This window comes from Strigops habroptila, chromosome 9 (genome assembly GCF_004027225.2).
Source record: "Strigops habroptila isolate Jane chromosome 9, bStrHab1.2.pri, whole genome shotgun sequence".
NCBI classification, from domain to species: domain Eukaryota; kingdom Metazoa; phylum Chordata; class Aves; order Psittaciformes; family Psittacidae; genus Strigops; species Strigops habroptila.
This window is the reverse complement of record NC_044285.2, coordinates 17,668,167-17,686,501: the sequence shown is the minus strand read 5'-3', so window position 1 is coordinate 17,686,501 and position 18,335 is coordinate 17,668,167. Positions and strand designations below refer to the sequence as shown.

The 18,335-nt window shown below is 36.6% G+C and overlaps 1 protein-coding gene across 3 annotated transcripts in view; it reads left to right on the top strand.

The window, feature by feature from the left end:
* VPS13C (vacuolar protein sorting 13 homolog C) overlaps window positions 1–18,335 on the top strand; it is an 88,436-nt gene that overhangs the window by 33,755 nt on the left and 36,346 nt on the right. For all 3 annotated transcript variants that reach the window (XM_030497683.1, XM_030497682.1, XM_030497685.1), the window contains 21 exons: window positions 292–445; window positions 1,000–1,116; window positions 2,354–2,457; window positions 2,763–2,930; window positions 3,460–3,764; window positions 4,084–4,240; window positions 4,939–5,047; window positions 5,435–5,568; window positions 7,551–7,707; window positions 8,478–8,557; window positions 9,290–9,349; window positions 10,417–10,582; window positions 11,511–11,627; window positions 12,158–12,261; window positions 12,680–12,847; window positions 13,277–13,581; window positions 13,973–14,117; window positions 15,228–15,384; window positions 16,261–16,391; window positions 17,087–17,256; window positions 17,939–18,177. In XM_030497683.1, the coding sequence (XP_030353543.1) occupies window positions 292–445; window positions 1,000–1,116; window positions 2,354–2,457; window positions 2,763–2,930; window positions 3,460–3,764; window positions 4,084–4,240; window positions 4,939–5,047; window positions 5,435–5,568; window positions 7,551–7,707; window positions 8,478–8,557; window positions 9,290–9,349; window positions 10,417–10,582; window positions 11,511–11,627; window positions 12,158–12,261; window positions 12,680–12,847; window positions 13,277–13,581; window positions 13,973–14,117; window positions 15,228–15,384; window positions 16,261–16,391; window positions 17,087–17,256; window positions 17,939–18,177 (3,247 nt within the window). The remainder of the gene's footprint in view (window positions 1–291; window positions 446–999; window positions 1,117–2,353; window positions 2,458–2,762; window positions 2,931–3,459; window positions 3,765–4,083; window positions 4,241–4,938; window positions 5,048–5,434; window positions 5,569–7,550; window positions 7,708–8,477; window positions 8,558–9,289; window positions 9,350–10,416; window positions 10,583–11,510; window positions 11,628–12,157; window positions 12,262–12,679; window positions 12,848–13,276; window positions 13,582–13,972; window positions 14,118–15,227; window positions 15,385–16,260; window positions 16,392–17,086; window positions 17,257–17,938; window positions 18,178–18,335) is intronic.

Sequence of the window (18,335 nt, the reverse complement as noted above, 5' to 3'; positions counted from 1 at the left end):
TTTTTTTGGTTCACTTATTCAATGCTTCTAAATTAGTTTTGTATCACTTTGCTTTGTACAGAGGAGATTACAGGTTAACAGTTACAGCTGTTTGGTTGTTATTAGGTTTTCTTATTTTCTAGGCTTTAGAGAAAGCTTTCTTCCTTTATGATCTGTGGCTGAGAATACATGCAGCTTTTCTGTTTCTAAGAAATTGTTGTATTCCATTGTGTGCTTTGGCATCTAAGTGGAACTCTTACACTTTTAAGTTATATTTTGTTTTTGTCACATGGAGTCTCATGTTTTCAACAGGTAGCTTTTTCATCATTGAACCTTCTACTGCATACAGAGGCCCTTATGTCTGCTGTCAGTTTTCTAACAGCTGTTAGTCCATCAGGCAGTGGAAGCCGTGGAGACACACCAAGTAAAGACAAAAAGCAAGAAGATGACACAATATTGAAGAAAGGTAGTTGTGTTTGTCAAAATGATGGTTCTGAAAGGATGTGTTGCATGCTGTCAAAATGATCAAATCCAGAGAAACCTGATCAGCTTTGTAGTGGAGGCTGAAGATCAAAGCTCATGTTAATGTGGCTCACCAGGCTGGAGTATAGCTAGCTACTGGATGCATATGGATAACCTGAAAAAAACCCCACTACTGTGAACCTCTGGAGTTATTAACCTAATGTTTAAACTAAGTATACTGTGCTATTTATTTCCTCTTAACCCAGCAATTACCCTGTATTTAGGAAAAGTAATATTGTTCCAGTAAAGAGCCATCACTAGATGGGAGTATACCTGTAGTTGCTTTCAGAGGAAGAGTTATTACTCTTAGATGCTCTAAGATCTTACAGAGTTAATCATGCTAGTGGTGATGAAAGAAACTATAGGAAACAAAACTAAGTTATCTAAATGCCCCCCCCCAAAAAAACCCCAAACCAAAACATCCCTCGCATACTCTTAAGAATTTAAGTGAAAATATGAATTCTGTGTACACTGAAAATCCCCCTCTCTCATTTCTAGTGGCTAGACCTTCCAAGGATAAAGATGTCTTTGACTTCAAGCTTTTTGCCAAGCTGGATGCATTCTGTTTAAATATTTGCGATGAAAAAAAGAACATTGCAGAAATCAAGATACAAGGTATTGAATTCTTAGTTAGTAATAACTGATCTGATAGTTTAGTTTCAAAGCAACTGATAATAATTGGACTAAAAATATTTAAGGTATAAATTTGCAGTGTATAACTCTTTTTTTAATTGTTAATTGTACAAACATGGCTTGTGGTATTGTTTTCAAAGTCACTCTCCTAGTCTGCCATAATGGTTTGGCCTCCAGCTAGAAAAGCATGATAAATTATTCTTCAGGTCATCTCCTTCATGTTTTGAAGGAGTTTGATTATGAGAGACTTTTCATATTGTACTGAGCTTTGGGTATTTCTCTACTATGCCTGAATTATTTAGGATAAGAAACCCGTTAAAACTGCTTACTTCAGTTTTGAACTCCTAGGACTTGTTTGGGTTTCTTGTTCTGGTTTTGTTTCTTGATTCTTTTTTTTTCTTCACCCCTTAGTGGGGTATAAGTATTAAAGAATGTGTGATATACAAGAATATGTAATACAGTTCATTAAAAGTTTTCCGCTTGTGCCCATCTCTAATTCATAGGATGTGTTCACACAAGATTTTGTATGCAGAAGGGTTGTATTCAAATACAGTACACTTATTAAAAAAAATAATCTCAGTAATTAACTCAGTAGCTTGGTTATTAAGAGATGAGCTATTGTTTGAATATTCTTCTATGAATAGCAGCTCATTTCTTTGCAGACATGATTGATACTGAAACAGTATCTGGATTTGAAATTTTTCTATTTTGTTTTGTTCCATGCTGTGGTATGGCCACATTTTCAAAGCTTAATGACAGCATAGCGGATGGACTTGGGTTTGAACTCCAGACAATACGCTTATCTTGTGTGTCTGACTGATAAAATGCAAATAGTCTCTATTTCCAGAACTTAGAGCACTTTTTCTTTATTTTGGTAGTTGGGGAATTACTTCTAATTATTCTAACTTGGGTACAGGGAGGCTAAAATGCCTGGGGTCAGATAGAGCTCTTTTATTTACAGTCCCTTCAGCAAGGCGTATGGTAACTGACTGACTTAGTTTGAAAACTGAGAAGAGAATCAAGTTTAGGTATTTTTTGTGGGTTTAAAAAAAAAATTTGTTGAATTTAGCAAACTATTAAAAAGAATGTTAGCTTATTGCAATGTATAATTTCCATAAGTTTCCTCACCTCCACTACTGGTGTGCTGTGTGTCCCCAGTCTGAAAATGAGGGTTACTTCTGTTATGTGATACTACTGTTTCTGTCTTTATGCCTTACAGGTCTTGATTCGTCTCTTCTCCTTCAGTCAAGCCACACTGTATTCTTTGCCCGACTAAAGGACATAGTTGTCACAGATGTTGATTCAAGGACTCTTCATAAAAAAGTACTCAACTACAAGATATTAAGTTTTACTTGATTCTTGGTTAGTTTTGCGTGTATAAAAGTGACATGTAATACATATTCTTATTCCACTCTTTTTAAAACACTGATTTGTCATGAATACCTCTTTTCAAATAAGATAGATGGTAAAGCATAGGTTTTCATATTAGAAGAATGGATGCCCCAAAAGATTAAAAAAAATAATCTAACATACATCTGTTTGTGAGGCTGACGATACATTTAGCTCTTAGGTTAAGTACCATTTTAGAAGCTGCTGATTACTGGTAGGTACTGTTTCTCTCTTTCTAGGCTGTGTCGATAGTAGGAGATGAAGTTTTCAGTTTCAATCTGACATTAGATCCATATGCCACTGAGGGAGAAGCCTACACTGACATGTCCAAAGTGGATGGTAGCGTATCTTTGAAAGTGGGCTGTATTCAAATAGTGTACCTTCACAAATTTCTCACGTCTCTTCTGGTAAGTTTTTCTTCCTTTTTACATTCCTGCTGCGTTCTCAAATTAGTGTTCACTGCCCTTTCCACCCTGCCAAAAACAGGAGTTGATTGCAAACGTATCTGAGCTAACATTAGAGACAAAACTTTCTACTAGGTTAGATTCTGTGAGGACTACAAACTAATCACTGTAAATATTTGTACCTTCATCAAATATCCTAATGTTAGCTGTTTTAAAGCACGAGTGAGCTTTCTGTCATTCAGTACTGGCTTTAAAAGGAATTAGTATTCACTGGGGGCAAAGAAGGGTTCTAAAAATAATACTTAGATATGGGTTTAAAATTAGTGGATTGTATTGGTTAGTATGTTTTTGACCCTCTGTTGGAGGTCATGGCAGAAGGCACTTGGTTGTCTTTCCCCAGGGTAAAATTTAACACAGTAGGCAGCGTAATTGGTTGTTGATGTTGGTTATGTTGATGGTGTAAAATGAGAGTAATTTAAGTTAGAAAAACATTTACAGACATTTTTCCTTTCTCTCCAACTGCTTATTCTAGACCTTCTTGAACAACTTTCAGACAGCTAAGGAAGCACTGAGTGCTGCTACAGTCCAAGCTGCAGAGAAGGCTGCTACAAGTGTAAAAGACTTGGCCCAAAGGAGTTTTCGACTTGCAATGGACATTCACTTGAAAGCACCAGTTATAGTCATTCCTCAGTCCTCAGTTTCTCCCAATGCTATAGTAATAGATCTTGGCTTGATTAAAGTTCAGAACCAGTTTAGTTTGGTGTCTCCAGAAGGCAGTTCGCTCCCTCCAGTCATTGACAAAATGAGTGTGCAGCTGACACAGCTGAAACTGTCTAGGTAAAGTGCACTTTACTAAGTAAAACTTTAGCTAACTGGTAATATTAATACTCCGTAGGATATTAACCTGCTTGCTTAGAAACCATGGTTGCTGATAGTATCAAAAAATTGGCTTTAGAATACTAACCTGTTATGTTAAGGGCAAAAATCTGTAGTAAAACAAGATACTGTTCTGCCTAGGAAGCTGTGTAAGCCTAAAGAGATATTACATTTGAGATTTTAAAATTGATTAATTAGAGATTTGAAAATGTGGCATATGACTCAACTTTTAACTTGTCTACCATGTGTTTTGATTTTGTTCCCCCCACTTTGTTTTAAGGACCACTATGGAGACAGGTTTGTTGCATCCAGAGCATCCAGACATTGAGATACTTCACCCTATTAATTTAAGCCTGTCTGTGAAACGAAATCTATCTGCAGCTTGGTTTCATGAATTACCAGTATTGGAGATCACGGGATATCTGGATACAATGAATGTAAGTCTTGTGAAAAGAAGGTGGTGAGAAGCTCATGATAATTCTTAATATAAGACTAACCTTTATGTTATTTCTGGACACAAAGGTGCAAAAGTTGCATTTTAGGGATGTCGATAGGGTTTAACCTACCTGTGTGAATGTGGAGGTTTGAAAGTGTCATATAAACCACCTGAACTGCTGTGGACATTGATGAAACTGGGATAAAGAGAAAACTGTAAAAAGAAAACTGAAAGGGGTGTTAAGGAGTCTGGTTTATCCCCTGCCAGAAGGCAGGACCAACTTAATTGCTTTATTAACTCCAGCTTCATAACTTCCTGTCTCCCTTGAATGTCCTCAAGATAGTTGTTTTTTCTGGCAATTTATATACGGTGAAAGAAAATACCGGATACATTTTGGGTGAAACTGGAATGTAAATATCCTGAAGTAGCATGTCATTTCCACAAAAATACTAAAAGCATAGGTACGCTGAAAGGCTGTGATATATATTGATGCAACTTTAGAACCTCTTTAATCTCCTAATCCTTCAACAATAAAGGGTTAAAAGAATTTCATTGTGTTATTTAAGGGACGATGCTGCTGACAATAGACCTGTAAATAAGCACTCTGCTTGCCAGGAAACATTGCTCTGGTTTTCTAGCTAGTGATAAGATTAAAGAACAGTATGTTTTTCCTGAGAACTGTGATCTGCAATTTTGTAGGTTGTGTTGAGTCAAGAGGATTTGAATGTCTTTCTCAAAGTGTTAACTGAAAACCTTGGTGAAGCAGAAGAAAAACAAACTCATGCAAAATCAGTACTGCAAAAGGAAGGTCAGAAATGGGATTTTGTTGTCATGAATATTAAGTGTGTTAGCTTTCAGGAATAAGGGAAAGCATTTATTATCCGGAAGGCAAGCTTAGATGCGAGAGTATTATGTGTGAGTGATAAACTTCACAGTGTTCATACTTTAATACTTGGAAAAAGTGGAAACATTGTCTCAGAACTGGCAAAGTATTGAGATGTCAGAATCTTCTTGTTGCAGAACATGTTTCTATTCCTTTGCTTGCTCTGAAGTTAAAGGCTGTGCTTGTGGAAATGTTGCTAGCTTATTTTAGGTGAACATAAGCCATCTAAATGAATAAAAGAATTGGATGTATTTCTTGAGCTAAACAAATGGTGGCAATTGCAAAAGCTAACCAGTTCATTGAATGTTTCAGGTAAAACCAAAGAAATGGAGAAATCGGTTTTGACACAGGATAAGAGTGTTCCAGAAGGAATGCTGCCTGAAAAGAGAAAAAGGACATTAAATGAAGATGTAGTCAATATGCTACTTAATTTTGAAATCAAAGAAGTATGTATCCATCTGTAAAAAGTATTGTTACTGATTCCAGTAACTGAATCAAGTCTATTCCTTAGAAGTAGTGGGCTACCGAGTCCATTTTAACTGCTTAAAGAAGATGGTTCACAGCAACCAAAAGAAAACAAAAACCCAGAACCCAGATTCTTCAGCTGTTTCTTCAGCTGTTTTCTTTGTCTATATTATGTAAGATTATAGAATATTTAACATAGACAATACATCTAATGGGGAAAACCAGACTTATTTTAGATGTTCTGCACTCCACTAGCCTTAATCCTTCATTATGCTGCGTATGATTCTCTTAGTAACAAACCAGCTGAAATAAGCTAGAATCAGTATTTTTCCCTTAGGGATACTAAGTCTAAAGGTTAGGTTGTAGATGAAGTACTGGGAAAATGCACCAGCAATCAATTAACAGAGATACCTATGCATAAGAAATCATCCAAGCATGTTTTTTTCCCTAAAGGTGTCTGTGATACTTAAATGTGAGGAGCTCAGCATGGCCTCTCATTTCTTCAAGAGTCAGGAGTCAGACCAGATGACTTAGCTATGCAGGTTACTTGAAGTAACTGCAGGGTTTGGTTTTGGTTTGTGGTGGTATTCATTTTGGTTTTTTGGGGGATTTTTTTGATGTTTTTGTTCAGTGCACAATCTGGGTTCCTATTCTTTTAGAAAGGGGGAAAAAAATACACTTTCAAACCCAGTGAGAGGTGCATTCAAAGACCAGAAGCTTCCTTCTATCCCCTGCCAGCAGGGAAATGTATTCTGTTGTGAGTGATAGGCAATCATGTAAAAACCCCTTGGTTTTAAAGGGCATTAGAAATATTTGTTCCACAGCTGGAGTGTAAACAGGGAGCAAGTTGGTAGCATCCCAGGTTTTGGGGTTTCTCTGGTTTAGCAGAATTACAGTTGCAATTGGCTGATGAGGAACCAGTTAAGAAAGAGCACGTAGTTATCCAATGGGCATCGCTAGTACCTTTGGCAGCTTCTAGCTTTCAGAATTGCTGTCTTGGCTGTGAAGAATTTTTTTTTAATGGTAGGACTGAGGCATGTTACAGGCTAGCCTGTGGTGCCTTGTGTTGTCTCATTTCATGTACCTCATGAACAGTTCTGTCTTCTTTAATATGGTTTTACACAGGCTCCACATGGAAATTTTTACTAGCATCCACGTTGTCTGTGGACTGTGTATGTTGGGTGGTTACAGTTAAAATGCTAATTTGTTAGTGTACGAAGTGTATGCCACCTGATGATGCAGACAAAGTATTGACAAACCTGAATTCTTTAAATTCTTTGTGTGGTAAACTGTTAGCTGAGGCACTTCTTAATTTGCAACAATGGAAGATGATTGCCTTATGAAATAACTGCATTGAAATCAACGTTAATTAATAACTATATCTGCTTCTACTTTAATTTTCAGCTGCATTTAGAAACACAAGTTTTTTCTCATTTCCAACATTCTCATCATGTAATGCTTAAAACCTTCTATAAATTAAGGATTGTAATGTTGAAACATTTGTGGCCTTCATTATTATTTGCATAGTATCAAGTATTCAAAGATTGAATCACGTTGCTGTTTTCTGCTGCCTTCCTTCCAGACCAGTATGATTTGTAGTAACTCTTATTTTCATAATCAAAGTTTGTATGTAGCACTGTGTAGTGTCTGGTTATGAAACTGAAGTATAGCTTGATAAGATAAAGATATACTGTCAGGACAACAAAAGTAGATTCTAGCCAGATTAATAAGACTTGGGATTTTTGTTTTGCTGTTAAAGGAGTTCAGAAGTGATTGGTTGCTTGGCCAAGAGGAACAGAAGGAGTGAGAGGGGGGAATCTTTAACAAACAGGTGTTTTAGGTTCTCTTTGTAATTCAAAATGTCTAAATTAGCACTGCTTTTGAAGCCTAGTTACAACTGCATGCCACAGTATCTGAACAGCTTTATTGAAATAACCAACTTATTTCTCTTTCCATATTTCAGGTTGTAATAACCTTGATGAAGCAGGTTCAGAAGGAGAGATATCCATTACATATTCTGACTGTGCTACAGCTTGGAACCGAAACCAAAATTAGAAATCATGAATTGACTGCAGCAGCATATCTGAAAAAAATTATGATGAGATGCATTGAAATCAATGGTAAGTCATCTCAAAAGCTGGAATGCAGTCAGTACAGTGTGTGCAGGCAGCTTTTGTAGCAAGAAGATGGCATGGTCATAAATAATAAAAACTCAGGGGGAAGGAAAGGGCAGGAAGCTACATTCTGAATTAACTTAATGAAATGTCCTGTGTCATTTAGGTTGAATTAATCTGTTTTACTCTTGTTACTAGAGTTAGCTTGAGTTATCTGAGTTAGTTGCCTGCTTTAAGTAGGAAGGGTCATTCCTGAGAAGTATTCTGTCTGTTTGGAGGGTTTTGTTGAGCTTCCGAATCTGTGCTTTATGACCAGTTCTGGCAACACTGGAGATCCAGCCTGCGTCCTTGATTGGTCAGGTAGCAATTCAAAGTGATATTGAAGTAATGACTGAAATAGCCAGGTATTCAAAGTAGAAAAGTGCATGTATGAAAATATATAAATTTTATAATATAAAATATGTTTCTATAGAAGTAGAAAAACCTACATACAGGAATGCAAAACTAATTACGGGAATGCAACTAACTTTCCAATTTTGAATATTCTTCCAGGACGAAGACAAGTTAATTTTTCTAGCTTAATTAAAAACAAAATAAAATCAGTACAGCATTTCACAAGGTAATGCTTAATCTGCAGCTTCTTGGTGAACAGAGGTGCTTACCTTGATTATTTCAGCAACAATAGTATATAATTGAGAATTAGCATGGAGTTATTCCATAGGTGGAGTAAAGCTTGTGAGTGGAAATACTTTATGGTTTTATTTCTTTATTTTCAGACTCAAAAGGAGATTCCCTGTGCATTATTAATTCTTCAAGTGAGACAGATGAACATCTTCTGAAAATGGAATACATTAAGGTTTCAATAGCTTTTAACTAAGATTATATGGGAAGTAAAATAAGGCTTCCATACTTGGCCTGTGTTTGGAGTTTGTTTTTCTTTGCTGGTTTTAAAGCCTGTAGGATTTGCATCTAAAGCCTACATAAGTCTTCTCCCAAATACCTGTTGTTTAACTTCCACACTCTCCACTGCTTCCATATAGTGCTTGCTTCATAAGTCAACACAATTACTGAAATCACTGGTGAAGCCAAATGTTGGTATGCATTCTTCTCTGTTAACACAGATTAGGGCCTTTGTGAAATTTAACAGGTGAGAGAGCCTTTGCCTTTCTAAGTGATAGGTGGCTCTCTACAGGTGATAAGCACCCTTCAAAAACTACACAAAAACTTGGCAAGCTGATAGGTTGTAGAACCAGTGGGCTACTAGTTCTATCTATAATGGCATAAACAAGTTAATTTGTTCTGACAGAGTACTAAGCATCAACTGATCCAGTTTAAATACATCCTAGGTAAGAGAAAATCTTGTAACTGGCCAGTTGAACTGTCACAAAATATGTGCTATAAAATGTCACTGAGCATTTGCAAGTACCCTGTTCTCATTGCATTGATCATGTGCTGTATTTAGAGAACTTGTTTATACATCACTTTCCTTCATTTTCTTTTGCAGTGGGAATAATCCTTATACCTGTGTGTGCATGGTAAATTCAATAGAGACTGACTATGTGATTGGGCTTATTTTTTTTTCCCTTAGGCAGATGCTGATGGACCAGATTTTGTTACTACTTACAGAAGCACCAAGCAAAACATCAATGTGAGTACTGGATGTGTTTAATTTGCTTTAAGCTTCTCAAATAGTAACAGCTGTGTGAACTGGTTAGTTGCTCACTTGTTTTCTCATTGAAGAGGAAAAAAAAAGCCCCAAGAAACAAAAACCCAACCCAAAACCCAATCCTGTGACTCTCTTGTCATGAAAGCTTACTGCTTTATGTTTAACTACTTCAAAGAGGAATCCAGGAGGAAAAAAGGATGATGATGATGATTATTTTTTTTTAACAGAAGTATTTAGTTGTATTAATTTTTTTAACTAGAAGCTGTACATTTTTAGCTAGTTAGAATTGATAAGGACGTATTTCTAACTGAGACCTGAAGGATATGTTTTATTTCTGGAGTGATACACTTACTGGTGTGTGGAACAAAGGCCTTTTATTCCAGAGCTTGAAAGTTTATAACAATGAAATTGTGATGTGAGGTGACATGTCAAACAAGCATTTTCAGGTCATTTTGCTTTTAAATTGTTTCTTTTAAAGTGGTAGGAAAAGTAGTAGGGTGGGTGAAGCTTGCTTCTTAACACCCATATGTGGAATTCAAAGTGGCTGGACAACTTCAGAGTCAGGAAAGTGACATCCTTAATATTACCAGTAAAACCAGTAAAAACCATTTACCAAGAGTTGCTTTGGGCCAGGAGAAGTCAGCTAGCAGATGTTAAGTTTCACTAAGTAACACTGGCTGGAGTAGTTGCTACTCCCATACTTTCTGTTCTAATTGCAGATTTTGAATCTTGTTGTTTCATTCTATCATACGTACTAAAATATCTCTATATATGGTTGGTTCTGGAGATGTCAACCCAAGCACTCAATAGTCCACAATGAAATGCAGCAGAACTAATAGAGCTTACTGAAAAAGCGTAACCACACGAAGCATCCATGTTAAGATTGGCACAGTTCCTCTCTTCATGTTTTAAGCTTCCGTTCCGTAGCATCCTCATCTGTTGTGGAGATTGTGTGGTGTTAATTTGGAGGAGATAGACAGTAAATCTGAGTTGTCATGCAGTAGACTGCTATTAAATAACAGTGTCACTCTGTCTTGCCCTCATTTTAGGTCATCTTTTCATGTTTGGATATAGTACTTCACACAGAGGCTTTGCTTTCCATCATGAGTTTTCTCACATTCAGTGTTCCATCAGGTGGTCTTCCCAATACTGATAAACCATCATACCCCAAGCCTCAAATAAAAGAACAAGAAAAAGGAAGTACTCTTAGACCAGGTAATGTGTCATTAGAAAGGCCATACTTTTGTTGCTTAACAGCATCAAGCCTTTGATTTCAGAATTCCAGTTTGAGTGATTGCAGTCTGTTTTGGTGAGAAAATAATCTCATAAAAAAAAGGCACCAGATATTTTTGCTGTTGCTTAATTTTACAGATTTTCCTTACTCAATATAACTTTCCTAGGTAGTGGTGTGACTTTATAACAAAAGTTGAATAAATGATGTTGCAGTGACCAGTACCAAAGCCTTTCCAAAGCCTCAGTGTCACAACCGTGTTGCTTTCCAATCAAAAAAGGCTCGAAAGAATGCTTCCAGAGCTGAAAATAAACATTCTTGAGCCTAGGGGAAGCAAAGAGAAGTTCTGAACTGAAGATGGTTGTGCTTATTTTAATGATTGGTACTGTAACCTTGAAATAATGTGGGGTTTTTGTATGGAATCTCCTTCAGAATGTTTTGTCAGGTTCTGCATGGTTGATTCTTGTGTTTGTAGCATTGTTTGGGAAATTCAAGGTTTTCTAGTCCTAAAGCTATTAGGATTGCGTTTACAGTGGCTGACTGTTAGATCGTGTGTTCTGCAGGCACCTTTGTTTTTGCTGCAGAAACTTTTATCACAGGAAGGCACATTTCTCATGTGAGATAGTGTTTCAAATAATGAAATGTACACTGTATTCTGCATACTGTTGCATGAAAACTAGATACTAAAGAGGAGAAAAAATGTCATCTTGATTGCTGTTTGCCTGTGTTAGTGGGTGACTATCGTTGTGCCAGAAGACAACTGTGTTCTTAGAAGAATTGTTTCATGTCTTAACTAAAAATCAGGGAATTTTTTAGGGCATAACTCCAGGTTGCTTTTGGAATAGTTCATATATGTACAAAACAAATAATCTAACATTCTTCTTGTGTGACTCTTTTGTGTTTGCTATCCAGTGTCTGGTGATGCAGCCCATGATGATGTCTGTGAACTAAAACTCACTGCAAAGCTAAATGCATTCGGTATTACAGTGTGTGATCAGACCTGTAGCATTGCAGACATTAGGATACAAGGTAAGGGTATCAGATGAGTTGGCTGTAGCAAAAGATACGTTGTTCCCCTTCATACATTCCGTTCTGAAAAGTTAGTGTGTGTGCATCGTAGCTATGTCTAACATATGTTTGAATGTGTTTTCATTGTATGGTATGATTGCAATTGAATACCTTATTAAACAAAAATCCTGCAATGGAAGAAAATGTTTGACACAGAAAAAGAAGGCAATTAATTTCTAAGTGAAGCAAACTTAAAAGGCATGAAGGTACTATGTTATAAATAACACAAGCTTCCATTTTTTTACTAGCTAGATACTAGATAGTGTTGGGAATTTTTACTCTAACAGTCATTTTATGCTGGCAAATTTATCGTGTGTAGTAATGTCATGACTTCTGGGCTTAGCATTGGTTGTTACATGGTAGAATGATGGTTTCTAAGTTATTCTTGTTCTTCACAGGCAGTAATAAATAATGCTTCTATTTTAAAAAGCTCTTGACTTTACAAATGCACTTCAACAAATTGCTATCTTCTTCCTTTTGTCTCAAATCAGGAATGGATGCATCTGTAACTATGAAACCTAAAAAGATTAAAGTGTTCTCCAGACTTGAGGACATTGTAATTACAAATGTTGATCCAAAAACAATCCATAAAAAGGTGATGTGATGTGCAGATTTTAAACAAAATTACCTGGTTCTTTATTTAGTGACAGCACTGTAGTTGGTTTGTGGTGTTGTATAATACTAAGTACGATGTAAATGTACCAAATGTTAAGCAAAGTTTCATTGGTAGTTTCCTTTATCTCAGAGTAGCAAAACGTGTTTCCATTCTTCTTTTTAATCATGTTTGCATTGATGTGTTTAATTGTGTAGCATGGGTTAAATATAAAATGGGCTATAAATAACCAAGTGCGAAGAGACAAACCTTTTGTGCCGAAGATGTATGTATGTCCAAGTATTGCTGATAAGTTGCAATTAATCTTTTTGTAGAAATATTTCTTGTTTGATAACCTAAGCAATAATTCTGTCACAGATTACTGTCTGGCAGTATTAACTATATGCACTTAATCTTCTAGGCTGTCTCCATAATGGGAGATGAAGTGTTTAGATTTCACATGTCGCTTTATCCAGATGCTACTGCAGGGGAAGCCTACAGTGATATGTCAAGGGTGGATGGTAAAATGTCTCTGAAAGTGGGCTGCATCCAAATAATTTACCTACATAAATTCTTTATGTCTCTCCTGGTAAGTCATTAGTTTCAGTTCTTTTCTTGACATTAGAAGTTTTTTAAGAAAATAAAATGCAGTCAGCTCTTTGTAACCGGTACCTTGTGCTGAGTTCTGTACAATCTTACAGAATTATTTTGCTGAAGAAGTGTCACTTAAGTTGCACTGCTTTATACAAGAATGACGAATAAAGAGAAGGATCACAAAACAAGTACTGAACTGAGTTGATAGCTTTAATAATATCTTAAAAACTAAATAAGCAATGTGTTAGCTTGTGCATGATTTTAACCTTTTCCTGGTCTGAAACTTGCCTGGTTGAACTGGAAGGTTCATATTTCTACCAAAGCTGTATTGTTTTTCTTAAGTTTGTTTTGCCTGGGACTTGTCTTTTTTGCAAGATTTATTTGCTCTCATAGAACTCTTACTTTTTTCACTACCTACCAACAGAACTTCCTAAACAATTTCCAAGCGGCACAAGAAGCCCTGACGGCAGTCACTGTCCAGGCGGCAGAAATGGCTGCTTCCAGCATGAAAGACTTTGCTAAGAAGAGCTTCCGCCTCTTAATGGATGTCAACCTGAAAGCTCCAGTTATAGTTGTTCCTGAATCCTCAACTTCATCTAATGCTTTGATAGCTGATCTTGGCTTAATCAGAGTTCAGAATGAATTCAAATTGGTGTCTTCAGATGAATCTTTGCTTCCTCCAGTCATTGACAACATGGATGTGCAGCTAACTCATTTGAAATTATCAAGGTATACACAGACTTTTCTTCTGACTAGAAAAGTGTCCATACAGAAACAGAGCCCATGTTCCATGTGCAGAATTGTTCTATTATTTAAAGATGATAGGTGATAAAAACATACTAAACCCAAACACTCATCTTCCTCACCCCCCAATGAAGTTTAGGAGTGCTTTTAGATAGCGGCACATGTGCACGGTCTCTAAAGCTTCATGGGAAGAAAGGAATAATAGGACAGTAATTGAGTTCATCTTAAGCGCATACCTGGGCATAAGTGCATGTATGCACACATTATTAATTATGAAAATAAGTATACCCATCATTCTGCTAGATCAGTATGATATTATTTAGGATTCTGTAGCTGCTAAATGCATTTCCTCTGCTGCTTCCACTGTCTTTTGTAGGTGCATTATATCTACAGATTCTCAACCAGATTCTGAAATTCTGCGTCCTGTGAGTTTGACTTTACTGGTCCAGAGAAACTTAGCAGCAACTTGGTATCACAAAGCACCAACAATTGGTATCAAAGGAGACTTGAAACCGATGCAGGTAATATCATGGCAAAGCAGAGCTGCATCAAAAGTAATGTATGTTCTCAGAATAGTGGCTAGCCTAGTGAAGGAGCTTGTGAACTCATTGCAATTTGTATTTTTTACAGAGTGTTAAAAGACTTCCAGCTTGACTATCCAGTTTATAGATCTGTTAGAGTTTTGATTCTGTGTAACAAATAGTTTTGGTGTAGCTACAAGCATTCCATACAAATGGAATAAAACCTATGTTTATTTTTCTGGGGGTCTGTTGGAGCTATCCTTTAACTCAACAGTCAGTAAATTCCTTGTGGTTATCTGTTGAGTTAGTATTTAAAATCTAGATTTCAGATTTTAAATTGTTTCATCTGTAATGTTCAGATTATTTGAGTGTTTAGTAGATTTATTAGAAATGAGAAGGGTAGATGTGGATCTCTAATATACAACAGGTCAAAACTATGGTTGATGTGTTTGCAGAGGGAGGGTTTTACTTTCTCTCTTCCTACATTAACCATACAGATTAAGGGGGTAAAAATGGACTGGGGGGCCTTTTAGTTGTTCGTGAGCCCTAATTCATCGCTGTATTTGTGTTGGGGACAAACGTGGCACTGTGAAAATATAGAAAAAATATTTGAACACTATGTATGAACAGGCTTAGTGACTGCATCTTGCTACTTGATACTGCTTATTTTTTTTCACACTCATTTATAATTGGATTCAGATCCATTAACTCTTTAAAAGCCTACTATATAAGAATGACAGTTTCTTTAGCATATACAATGTAAATCTTGGCATTAATGTAATCTGGTAATGTTTTTAGATTGCTTTATTGTTAAGAAGTGCTTATGATCCTCAATTACTCATATTTTTAGCAGGCAAAGAGCTTTTGCAAGGCTGGAAAGTGTTTCTCATGTGGAGTGTTAATTCTTGTTGTAACTCCTGTTCCTAAGAAGTAACAAATGGTATTTTAGGAAAAACGGGCAAATTATTTAGGGTGATTTGGCCAGGATCATTTTGACTAGACAGCTTGTGTATAGTGGAAGCAGCATGTTGTTTCTTCTCAACATTTGTGTACTGTGTTGGAAAGAAATACTGTCACTAAAAATGAAATTGTGGGTTTATCACTTTACAGATTGCGCTTAGTGAAGAAGATCTAACTGTTGTCATGAAAATTTTACTTGAGAACCTTGGAGGGGCTTCTTCCCAGCCAAATACTGTGCAAGAAAACGTTGAAGATAGACAGATACTTAAAAAAGGGAAAGTTCCAAGTGAATTGGATTTCTGTGAGGGTATGTTCGATTCAAAAGCTGAACATGTTTAGGCAGAGGGCTGTTGGCAAATTCAAACATATTTATCTGAAGCACTTAAATGTGTGTGAATAAATTCTTGACTGTTACATGTGCATTGCATACATGAAAGGTTATGAATAAGAATGCATGACTATACATGGAGTGTGAGCTGTTGATGGTTAGAAGCTTTTGTAGCATGTTTTTTGTGATTAATCTTTTATAATATGATAATTCTTCAGTATAGCAATGACTTTTAGAAGTTACATGTGGCTTGAAAAAGAAAAAAGCCAAACCAGCTATGTTTATGCACAGTTATAACAATTGAGGATGTTACTAGTATTCAAATAGTGTGTAATTGTAAACAATGTATATCTCTGGATGAAATACTCTTAACACTTTGTAGAAATCTTTTTATTTGTGTCCAAAACTTAACATTCTCAATGTCAAAAAGCCTACTGTTCAACCAATATTTGTTTTACTATAGTATGAGAAGAAACTGGAAGGAAGAGTAGTGCAAACTCCTTGAGCAGTCTTCGTACTTTCTGCAGTTGTTCATTAAAGCAAATCAAGAACTGCAGTAAATTAATGATAGGTTTCTTTCAAGGTTCTTAAGCCGCTTTGTGGTGGGTAACTTTACATGCATTGAATAGAACAAAGTGATGTTGATTAAATGAAAGTGTGGGTTGTTCTGAATAGTCTCACAGGTTTGGAGCTTTTCCTCCTTTTGTGACTTTTTGTTCTTCATTAAAAAACACCAAAACAACATCAACAAAGCCCAAATGAACAAAAAAGCAACAAACCAGCAAAACCACCAAAAAAACCACCCCAAACCTGCTGTTCTAAAGACATGTAAAACTCTCTTCTTTTCACTGACAGATCCTTTTCTTGCATCTGGACAAAAAAGTGTTTCTGCAGTTCAGTCTTCTGTGGAATGTTACACAGCACTTAAATTTGACTTTAATTTTGAGTCACTTTCAGTAACTCTCTACAACAGTGATATGAATCAGGTTTGTGACAAAGCATTTATCATGTAGGTGGGGTGGGGAACTTGGGCTTCTCCCATGGACAGAACTCAGGAGAGTAAACCAGAGTTTCATTGGTTGTGTTGGCTTTGGAGTGCTTGCTTTATGGAGCTTATGCAGTTTATCCTGGAACTCTGAGGTTTTATGGGCAGAGAATGTCCTTAATTTGAAGGATGTAAATGCATTTCTAAAAATCCCACTGAAAAAAGGCAATAAACCAACCAAGAAAAAACACCCAGCATTTGATTTGGTGATTCAAGCCTTGATTCCAGTTATCCAAAGAAAACAGAATTTGTGCATGGTGCCTGTATAAGCAGATCCAAGGTGTGCATGGCCCAAGCTTCCCTTCTGCGTATCTCTGAGTGTGAGCAATAGTGAGAATCTTTCCTGTGCTGAAAAGTGAAAGATGTGCAATGTTGGCTTGTTTTTATGACTTCATATGCTTTGTCCAGATGGGAAGGTGCTTGCTTTTTGAGTCTTGGTACTACAGCCCAACTTGTATTTTCTGTTTTCTCACTGAGGTACTTTAAACTAATTTGTATGATTGGAGGGCTGATAACAGCAATGGTCCTAATCAGATCCTTAAATTCATGGATCAAAATGCATGTGGCTACCAGCAAGGGAAGCATGCTTATTACTTTGTTCTGTGGTAACTAGTCCTACTATTTCTCATTATGTAGAAGTCTCTGCTTTCGCTGCATAGTGACAAATTACGCCTTGGTGAACTTCGGCTGCATCTCATGGCATCATCAGGAAAGATGTTTTCAGATGGGTCAATGGATATTAATGTTAAACTCAAGGCATGTACCCTGGATGATCTTAGAGAAGGAATTCAGAATGTGACTGCAAGGTAAGTTTGAGTGCACACAAAATGAAATACCTTCATGCAGTTTGTTAGGAAGACTGTTTCCTTGTTCTGCAATTTGCTTCACATGGGATTGATAAAACTTCAGTTTAGACTGTTTAGTGGAGTAGGGCTGTCAGTTGTTGCCTGTCATACTGTGCACTAAAGCAGTGAATGTAGCAATGAAGAAAATCTTGGGGATAAAATGATTCTATGGATGATGTCATTTTAATAACATTGAGAAAGTTTCTTCTTTTATACATTGAAACCAGGTTATCCTGAACAGAAAAATATCTGGGAGAATTGAGTCATAGAATGGTTTTGGTTGGAAGGGACCCTAAAGATGACATAGTTCCAACCCTCTGCATGGAAATATTACAGTAAACTGTGTAGAACAGCTGAGTAGAGAGCAACCAGCCTCAGCTAGAGGTATCTGTGCACTGCAACTTTAGTCTGATTGGTACATGCCACATATGTAGGTCCAAAACTGTAGCACACAAATTTTAAATTGAAATTACTCTGGAAGTGTGTACCCTCTTATTTCTGGAGGAAACATTGATTGCTTATGTTCTAATTTTTATTTACAAATGGCATGGGAAGGGAAAAATGGCACTACTTACGCATCCTTGTTTTTCTAGACCCGTGTGTTCTGGTGTTTAAAATATTTCTTATTAAACTTGTTTTCTAGAATGATAGACAAGAAAGATGACACAAGTGACACATCTATGATAGATATAAACTACAAACAGGATAAAAATGGAACTGAAGTCGTTGCTGTCCTTGACAAGCTGTACATATGTGCCAGTATGGAGTTTTTGTTGACAGTAGCAGATTTTTTCATTAACTCGATGCCAGCATCCTCGACTGAAAGATCTGCACAGTTGCAATTAAAGCACGTCGCTCCTGGGAAATCCAAGCCAGAAACAGGTCTGTAAAACTGATTTCCACCTCCCACTGCAACTTGCCTCCTTTACAGACTTCATACTGAAAACAAATCATCCTCCAGTCTTTAAGATGCAATCTTGCTGTCAGACTTAAGAAATGAGTTTATTCTTCACAATGTGCAAATTGACCACTGATACCGT